The sequence below is a fragment of the Pelodiscus sinensis genome, chromosome 27, assembly GCF_052426305.1.
Source record: "Pelodiscus sinensis isolate ZL-2025 chromosome 27, ASM5242630v1, whole genome shotgun sequence".
NCBI lineage: Eukaryota > Metazoa > Chordata > Testudines > Trionychidae > Pelodiscus > Pelodiscus sinensis.
In genome coordinates, this window is record NC_143078.1 from 6763546 (window position 1) to 6773365 (window position 9820).

The window sequence follows — 9820 nt, forward strand, 5'->3', positions numbered from 1 at the left end:
CCGAGAGCAGGAGAACAGATTAGTGTACAACACAAGTTCTGTAAAGTGTCAACAGTTCTGCTCCCGAGGGGACACCAAAAATGAATACAGAAGGCAGCTCAGAATCCAGGTAGATATGAAAGGATTAAAGGGGAGGTTTTCAAAGGCATAAAGAGACGGGAAATGGCCAGCTCCCATTGAAAACCCAATTCCCCCTTTGCGTCATCTGGAAATCCCCTTGCAAGATCAAGATTAGCCCTGGGCTGAAAAACATGCTTCACTTGCCGCCACTGCTCAAGGCTGCAGTTACCGTAGCTGGTTGTTTGGCTCTCCCTCGTTCTGTTCCCCATTTCATGACCTCATACAGTTCCTGTCCTAACTCAATAGCTTGGCTATTGCTAGTCCCCTGTGGTATGGAAAGCAAATGGTCCAGGCCACATTTTTTTGTGGGCTCCACCCTTTCCAAGCCTAGCCCTCCCCATCTGAAAAGGTAGGACCAGCAATAAAGCACAGGGGAAAGGCGCTGTGCTGGACACACATTCAGTTCAGCACAACATCTCTAACTGGACCCGACCATCCCCCCCCTCCAGTCTTTCCTCCTTGAAAGTGAGTGATTTGCATTATACAGTCATTCCTCATTTAACACTACAGAGATGTTTCAGACAATGATCGTGTTAAGTGACAACGTGTTATGCAGGGTCAATTTTCCCAATGAAAATAATGGAAAAGGTGGGGGTCGCGTTTCAAGCGGTGGTGTCTGTTGGGACCGGGACATAAGGTTGGGGGGAAAAAGGGGACTGGATTACAGCAGAGAGGGGAGGTGTTTGGCTCTGGGGAAGGGAAGGGGAGGAGAGGGGAGTGGGATTGGGTTGGGAGTATGCCCCTGTGATGGGTCTGCTGGGACCCGCACTGCATCTGGCGAGGGGGAGTCAGTGGGGAACGGCACGGTGAGCGGCGAACCCTCGGCCGCTTTGCAAAGAGACGGGGGAAGCCCCACGCAGCCACTGGTGACGGGCCGGCTGGGAAAACCCAGCCACCAGCCTGCAAGTGGGGGCGGAGGAGAGGGGGCAAGACGTCCAGCGAGGGGGAGTCAGCAGGGAACGGCACGGCGAGTGGCAAACCCTCCGCCACTTTGCAGGGAGGCGGGAGAAGCCCCGCGCAGCCACGAGCAACGGGCCAGCTGGGGAAATTGTGTTATTCTGGGAACAGTCGTGTAATTCAAAAAACATTCCCTTAAAAAAAAAAAAAAAAAAAAAAAAAAAATCGCACTATCGTGAAAACGTGTTAAGTGGGCACATGTTAAAAGAGGAATTACTGTAAATCCTCCTTTGAATGCATCTCTTTCCAAAGCCCAACTCTGAATGGAGTAGTCAGACAACAAGCTGAATAAGCATCCAAAAGCAGACACACTGATCGGCATCTGGATCGATCCAAGTGGGTCCATGTCCTAGACCTCGTGCGGGACACATTCAGATTCTTCTGGGTGGCATTTTCTAGCAAGTTCAGTGTTCTCCTCACTCCGCCGCCATCACTGGGGGTGGGGGTGGGGGTTTCCCATCCGCACAGAATGGGAGCACTGATAAAGCTGGTGGAATCTCCATCCCTAGAGGTTTTTAAGCCCTGGCTTGACAAAGCCCTGGCTGGGATGATTGAGTTGGGTCGGTCCTGCTTTGGGCAGGGGGCTGGACATGATGACCTCCTGAGGTCTCTTCCAGCCTTAGGATTCTATGAAAAACCCAACCTAAATTATCCCTTGAAAACCACAGCTGAAATCCACATCAGAACGAAAACGGCCTGGATCAGATTCTAACAAGAAACTGCCTTGGATGATTTTGCAGCCTTCTGTCTTTGCATGAGACAGAGAGCAGTGCGGGGACTGAAAAACGATGACCAACCGTGGCTGTGATTGCTGGGCTGTGTAGTATGCAACCATGGCTGCTGTGCACCAGTGAGGCATGGTGGGAAAGCAGCAGCAGCACCCCTGCAAGGCTAGTTCATTGCTAGGTGAGGTGAGAAGAGCATGCTGGGGTTTGGTAGTTGGGCACAGTGGGTTGTGTGAACGTGGGGGAAGGCTTGGTAGTTACGGGGGCAGAGCACAGGGAATCGGGTTAGGGCAGTATCACTTGGGAGGGTTGGGAAGCATGTCACAAACTGGGAGGTGTTGGCAGCTGGAAGATCAGACTAGAGAAGGAGTTTAGCAACATGTCAGATTGGACAGATTGAGGGGAATTAAGTTAGGAGCCCACGTGAGTCCATGCATTGCCAGAAAGCTCCGCACCAATGTTCCCTCTAGTTATTTCCACCCATGTGCAGAATAAATTGTTATGAGCACCAAGTGCATGTGTACCACCAATAGAAACACACACTCTGCTCGTCAGCTGAGGCAGCACCTGAATTTCGCCTAGGTGGTTGCCCATGCACTCATTGTACAGGCAACACTGCTCTGCACCTGAGAGAAACTGAAGTGGCCTGCCTGAAATCTCAGATTCTATCCAGTCTGAGCTGGGAACGGAACCCAAATTTGCCGAGTGCTTGTCCACAGAACTAGTCTGCCTGTACGTGTCAGTACGGGATGCAGATCGCAAAGTTCTTACTTCTCTCTTTGCTTTATGTACAAGTAACATTCTTAAGGGCAGGGAAGGTGGTTTTCTGCTTTTTTCCTATTTTCATTGATTCTGATGGGATAATCATTACAGAGTTGTTAGGCACAAGGAGCAGAATTTGTCCCAGACTGATGCAGCTTCTCATGATAATTTTACATGTGTGAGGGAGGGTGAGCGTGCTAGAATGCCTGCAACAGAATCCCCTCCTAGCCCATCCTCCTGCCTCTCACTCACCTTGCTGCGGGCTTTGTACACGCAGGCGGTAGCTCCTTGGCCCAGCACGTCATCTGTACTCCAGAGGTAGTTGGGGGTGCTCTGCATTTTCAGCATGAGGCCAGCTCACCTCTGAGCCACAAGGCGAAGACAAGTCTGTGAGGCGAAAAGCCCATTTACACGCCAGCAGAGGGTCAAGCAGCACCAGCCTCCCACTTCTCCTGCCCCCCAAAATGAGTTATGGGACCAGGACACGCAGCCTGGCTAAAGCGATGAACCTCCCGCAGCTCGCAGGGCTCAGATCCTGCCTGTTTCTGCAAGGAGCTTATTGTACTGCAGCCAGCCACGTCTAGCACTAGCACTGAAGCAATATGGAACGTGGCGACAGCTGCTTGTCTGATGTCTAGGGGCTGCAGGAGAATCTCCATCAGATGTCAGCCAAGCGGAGATTTGATACATGGCTGAGTTCTGATTCCATCCAGCTAAGGTCAGCGGTGCACAAACAATACCCACCAGCATAACATGGCGCAATCATGGGTGGTAGGTGAAGATAGGGATGGGGCAAGCCCCAAACCCCACCTCAGCCCTGCCCCCTCTGTCCAGGCCCCGCCCCCATCACGAGAGGGTGGGGTGGCGCACGACCCAAGCCTCCCCGGTCCTGGAGCACCAGGGAAGGCAGGCACTGGGGGGTAGCAACACAGTAACATTCAGGGGGGAGGGAAGTGTGTGGGGAGCGGTTTGGGAAGGCAGTGCCTTCTGCTTAGCGTACCGTTTGCCCATGAGCACAATCTGTCTCTATCCAGCATTGTTATTCAGGGGTCACCAACCCACTTCCCCCCAGCGCATTCTCCTGTCTCCACTGGCCTCCTTCCCCGACGCCTCTGCTGTTTCTTGATAAAGTTCAGGAAAGTGGAGACGTTCTGTCACCCTTAAAGCAGCTAGCCACCAGCCTCCCTCTGCCAGCAGCATGAAAGCAGAGCTCGGAAAAGGAAGGGAAAGAGCTGGGAGCCTGTGCAGGGAAAGCCATGTGCAGAAGCCACTCCAGCCTGGAATGAAATACGGACGCAAGAAAAATTCTCAGCGTCAAGGGCCACAAGGTGAAAGAGGCGCCTCCCATCTGCAGCAACAGAACCGTCTAGGATTGCAACACCCACTTCACAGCCACGGGTTAAAGAGGAAGCACTCGGCTTCCTGCCCAGAGAGCAAGAAAATTCCCAGCTGCATGGACTCCGCTTTCAATCTCACCTACCCGCAGCAGCATCTCAGTTCCATGAGCCTTCACACTCACGGGGATTTCAGAAATGGGCGTGTGCCGAGCTCCACAAGGGCACGTCCCAGACATGAGCGAGGTGTGGGGTGGCACTAGGGCAGGGAGGGGACACAGAGAGAGAGCTCAGCGTCCCAACTAGGATCCAGAGCCAAGGTTTGCACCTGAAGCCGTCACGACAAAGACCCGATCAAAAATGTAGGTCCAAACACTGCTGAGTTTTAAACATCCGCAGTGGTGTCACCTGAGCCCATTTCGCATTGTTCTAGGGATGAGTACACAGCAACATACTCCTGTTGGCCCTTGATACAGGCCCCGTGTGTGCTGATAATGTTGGCTGAGGTACATTCTTTTCAGTGCCTTCTCTCTCTCTCATGCACCCGGAATGGCGGCACCTCCGCCTGGTCCCGGAACACCACACAGGCTACACTGTTGTGTGCGGGCACCGTGTCCCAGTTATTTCCCCAGCATGCTTCCATGCACATCCCAGGATCCAGCTGCCTTCCCAGTTTCACAAGGCAGCTGACCGGTCCGGTGGCTGGACAGCTCACTTTGGAAGTCACATGACCAGCCCCGAGGAATAACAAGGCTAGGGAAGGGCCCGGTTCATTTGCCCCCAGCCAGAGTGAGGAATGTTGCAAACTGTGCACTTTCCCCTCTCTCCATGATGAAGATTAACAGCCAACAATGTCCCTGTCCAAAATTGCAACCCCCTCCTCCCTACCTACAGGGCACCTGAGGGGTGGAGGCTCAAGGCTGGGGCCGTCCCCGATGGAAGGGGGCATGTACCTCCAGCCGCCTTCCACCTGCCAAGTGATTTTGTTCTCTGAATAGTTTTATGAGAAACAATCCAGGCACATCCCATTATCCTCACACAACCAAGCCCTGCCCTTGCTTTAAGTTATGATACGTGGAAGCTGCAGGTCCTAGCTCTTAGTGCTTACGAGGAGTTCTTGGACAGACAGACCGACAGATGGAGACACCAACAGACCAACTCTCTCAGATAGCAGATTAGCCAATGCATGTGCACAGCCTGCCTTCTCCAGCTGGAAACCGCACCTTCCAGCTCTGGTGTAGACATACCCCATGTTCAGGAGATGCCCAGAGCTGGAGTAGCAAAAATGTAAGTCCATGCTAAAGTAAGCTTGCAGATCTGCATGGAGGATGCCTGTGACGCACCCCCTCTGGCCTGTACTCTCCTTGCATTAGGGATGTCAATGGTTAACTGGTGGGTGGCCCAGCCAGCCCACTGCCCACCCTGTTTAAGTGGTTCTCTGGTTAAACAAAACATGTAACCGATTAACTGATTCAAGGGGATTTTACACCCCTACCTGGGATGTGCTGTAAAATGCCAGGCAAAAAGCAAGCACAAAAAAAGATCAGAGATAGGGACCTGACTCAAACCAAATCCACTATTTTTAAAATGTGATTCCCTGCAAAGCAGGGGATCCCTGACCCTCACTCGTGGGAGCTGACACACATGCCTGGTGCCTCCTTTGGTCGAATGCGATAGCTTCCCTTAGATTAGCACCCGGAAAAGGAGGAAGTGTCTCGGTGAACCCTCGTATCAACACAGTCATGTCCTCAAGGGATCAATTGCCAAAAAGAGCCCAGGAAATGTTTTTCCCCAGAGTAGCATAGTGGATTCGATCATACCAGAGGATTTAAAAGCCAAGAATTTTTGTCTCAGACAAGAACACTTGCTCTATTCCAGCAAACAACATGGATTCATCATGGGGCCATGGCCTCTAGCCTCCCCTGCTTTCACCTGCCCCCCTGCATGCGGCTTTCCACAGCTATCCTCAGCCCATGATCCATCTTTGGGTTTCACAAGGTGCCGCATGCACCAGGAGAACCGGGCATTTCAGTACTGCTGCTAGCACAGACGACCATGCTACAAAACCACACGCCTCTTCCACCCCCACTCTCCGTAACGCTGATTGCACACGTGGGGGTTTCCATACACCATCCGGAACAATGCGTAAGGCAGTGGAGCAAAGCCAGCAGAGACTCCAAGAGAGGAACATTCCCTAGCATTTACATACCTGCTTCCATGTGCGGGCAGACTAGCAACATGAATGGAAATGGCCACTCACCCCAAAACAGCAGCTGTCTCTGGAGAAATGTATGCAGAGAAAAGCCTCAAGTGCCCAGGTTGGGAGCCATGGTGTGGGGAACCCTTTCCCCTGAAAGCAGCCACAGGGACCCAGCATAGACAGAGACAGAACTAAGTTCAGGCTGAGACTTACTTTCTACTCCAAGACTTCCTGCTTTCTTTTTCTCTTAAAGGGACACAACCCAATTCCTCCCTGGCAGTTTGCACACGGTGCAAGCATAGGCACAGGATCCTTGAGATGACACAGCTCAACACAAATCATTGTTTCCTGCTGAGATGGACACCGAGGAGTGGGGGGGGAAGGACCATACCGCGATTTGCCAACCCTCTGAATTGAAATTAACTTCCTGGGCAATATATTCTCTCCTGCACTCAGGTAAAATTATGAAAATTGTACCAGCCTGGTCCCAATCCTGCTCCCTGCCCTGAATTGCTCAGTAATTATTATCCCATTAGAATGGATGAAAATTTTTAAAAGATCCTCAGAAAACAACCCCCTCCCAACCTTAAGGAGATAAACAGGGATGTAAAATCCCCATTGAATTGGTTAACCAGTAGGCCATATTGTTTAACCAGTTAACCGATGCAAGGCGGATTAGTCCTGTGGACAAGGACTCTGGTTCAGTTCCAGAATCTCCCTTTACCTATAGGCAAATCACATCAGTTTCTCTATGTCTCAGGTTCCTTTCTATAAACCGGGGACAAGGACTCCTTTGTATACCTTTAACATCTCTCTGAGGCAGAGGTGGTCTCTCCCTATATTTATGTACAGTACCTTGCATAAAGGGGCTCTGTGGATGATGCTGAAATATAAACAATACGAAGAGTCCTATACTGTCACTATAGAACACTCAGTAGAAATATACACCTTAAAATTATGCTTTAAACAAAAATTGCACCCTGAAGATCACCGTCCTGTCAATTCCTACAAATACAGGCAGTCCCCGGGTTACGTACAAGATAGGGACTGTAGGTTTGTTCTTAAGTTGAATCTGTATGTAAGTCGGAACTGGCGTCAGCCGCTGCTGAAACTGATCCATTTCAACCGCGGCTGAATCTGGACACCAGTTCCGACTTACATACAGATTCAACTTAAGAAACCCAGGAATCCCCAAGTCAGCTGCTGCTGAAACTGATCAGCAGCTGATTCCAGGAAGCCCGGGGCAGAGCAACTCTGCCTCGGGCTTCCTGTAGTCAGCCGCTGGTCAGTTTCAGCAGCGGCTGACTTGGGGACACCTGGGGCAGAGCAGCTTGGGTGCTGCTGGGTTGGTCCAGCAGCGCGGCCGCTCCTCGGCGCTACTGGACCAACCCAGCAGCACCCCAGCTGCTCTGCCCCAGGCGTCCTGATTCAGCCGCTGCTGAAACTGATCAGCAGCGGCTGAATCAGGACGCCTGGGGCAGAGCAGCTGGGGTGCTGCCGGGTTGGTCCAGTAGCGCCAAGGAGCGGTGCTGCGGGACCAACCGGCAGTGCCCCACCTGCTCTACTCCAGGCCCCGGGCTTTGCTCTGCATCTCCCTGGTCTGCTGGGGGGGGGCACTAGCTGCGTGCCCCCCCCAGCAGACCAGGGAGACGCGGAGCAAAGCAGCAGAGGACCTGGGCCAGACCTGCGGCGCTTCCAGCTGATCTGGAAGCGCCGCGGCCCGGGTCTTCCGCTGCTTTGCTCAGCGTCTCCCTGGTCTGCTGGCTCCCCCAGCAGACCAGGGAGACGGGGAGCAGCTTTTCTCACCGAGGCGGGCGGCGGGACCAGGTGTCCCGCCGCTCCAGTCCTCCGGGGCAAGAAAATCCCCGTTCGTAACTGCGGATCCGACATAAGTCGGATCCACGTAACTCGGGGACTGCCTGTATCAACAGGCATTATTTGCCCCCACTGCAAGTCAGATATTTATTTCATCTACACCACTGACGTAGTTTAATACAAATCTGCAGGTCATACCAATTTCAACTAAAGCCCCCAGACTGATTTCAGAAGCCAATTTTAAATTTACTCCACTTCTGAAACTGAATATGCATGGTACACACTGGCTGGACGGCTCCATATCCATTCATTCATAGCGGACAAAGCACTTGAAGAAAGCGTTATCCATGAAGAAAGAAGTTTGCAGTTTGTTCTCGTGGCTTTGCACAGAGAGTGTATAAATAAGCACAGTTAGCACAAGGAAGAGGCTTCTGCCAGTAAAAAGTCAGAAGGGAAATTCCCAGTGCAGTACCCAGCTATTTGCTCATGCAGCTTTGCCCCAAGGCATAGCGATATTAACCCAATTAGAATACAGTGTTTCATGCACATGCGTATTTGCAACACCCACCCCAGAATTGCCGACTGCTGCTCCTGCATTCAGCTTCCAGGGACAGTGTATCTGTTAAGGCGCTAACACAAAAGTTTATTTGCAAGCTACCCAGAGGGCCTTGCATAATGGCAGAGTATTCCATGCCACTACCAATATGTAAATGCCAGATCTGACACCCTCTCTCTCAAGCTTTAATCACGGGATCAGCTTTTCTTTTACTGTCTTGCAGGTTCCCCATAACCACCACACACTAGTGAAGGAGCCAACTTCATACACAAGGTATTCCTCTCTCGGATCACCCAGGGTGAACCTAAACACCAAACATGCTCAATGAACAGAGGCCCCCCTGTTCCAGTTCAATTCCAGGCTCCATCATGTGACCCGAGCCCACAACTCGGAGGAGCAATCAGAACTGCCACCTTTCAAGTCAGAGTGCTCAAAAATCAAGTGCGTTTAGAGTCCTCTGACTTATCTACAGTACCTCGGCTTTCGTTAGAGCTCTGTGGATTTCAACGGAAGGTGGAGATAAGATAGAGGAAGGAAGCAATTAAAAGGTCTTTGGTAGCAGCAAAAAGCCAGCCTATTTTCAGGTCATGCTACAATTCCTTTTTCTTTTTAAAACACAACTCTTTCTAGGCAGAGGAACAAATACCCCTCCCCCTTCAATCAGAGTGCCCCCAAACTACAACTTCAGATGTCAAATCCCATAAGCTCTTGGCAAGTTACAATTAGATTGTAAGCTCTGCGGGGCACACTCCAGTGTTCCTTGTAAGCTGAACACTTGGGCAGTCGTGCAAAAGATTCAACTGTGATTAGCAGCACGCCCATAGCTGTGTTTCTACTGGTGGTGCACATCTGCACATGCCTCAGTGCATATTAGAAAATGTATTCTGCACATGGATGGAAAAAGTTGGAGGGAACATTGGCATTCTGTGCAGTGCCTGGCAGAGTGACTCTCAGATCTTGTTCAGAACTGCTGAGAGAGCTAACCACTCATGTTTGGATCCAGTGCTGATCTTTCAGAGATATCCCCACAGGCTGGATCCAGCTCTCTTTAAGCTCTGGGGAAGTGTAGAGCTAAAGCCAATCTTCCTGCATCTCTGCACCGGCTGTCTGCTTAACTTACACTGCTTTTAATGTCATGTAGCCCTCCACTCGCATTACAGTGCCGCATCCTGCATCAAATCGGAACCAGATGTTCACTTCCTTCGATTGATCAGAAACAATGGCAGACCTTTCATCAGAAAGGAATGGGGGGGAGGGAACACAGAAAATGTTGGGCCTCGAGACCTTATCAAGTGCAGTCCCCTGAACTGAGATAGGACCAAGTATACTTATCCCCTACCTGACAGGTGTC

The 9820-nt window shown here is 51.4% G+C and overlaps 1 protein-coding gene across 5 annotated transcripts in view; it reads right to left on the bottom strand.

Moving 5' to 3' along the window:
- The window catches only part of IKBKE (inhibitor of nuclear factor kappa B kinase subunit epsilon), a 46195-nt gene extending 39085 nt beyond the window's left edge, over window positions 1-7110 (bottom strand). For 3 of the 5 annotated variants that reach the window (XM_089773628.1, XM_089773629.1, XM_089773631.1), the window contains exons 1-2: window positions 6159-7110; window positions 2817-2951 (exon numbers count right to left, since the gene is read on the bottom strand). In XM_089773628.1, the coding sequence (XP_089629754.1) occupies window positions 2817-2912 (96 nt within the window). In that variant the 5' untranslated portion in view covers window positions 2913-2951; window positions 6159-7110. The remainder of the gene's footprint in view (window positions 1-2816; window positions 2952-6158) is intronic. The other 2 variants (XM_075910143.2, XM_089773630.1) reach the window with 2 other exon arrangements.
- Between the last annotated feature and the right edge of the window lie 2710 nt (window positions 7111-9820).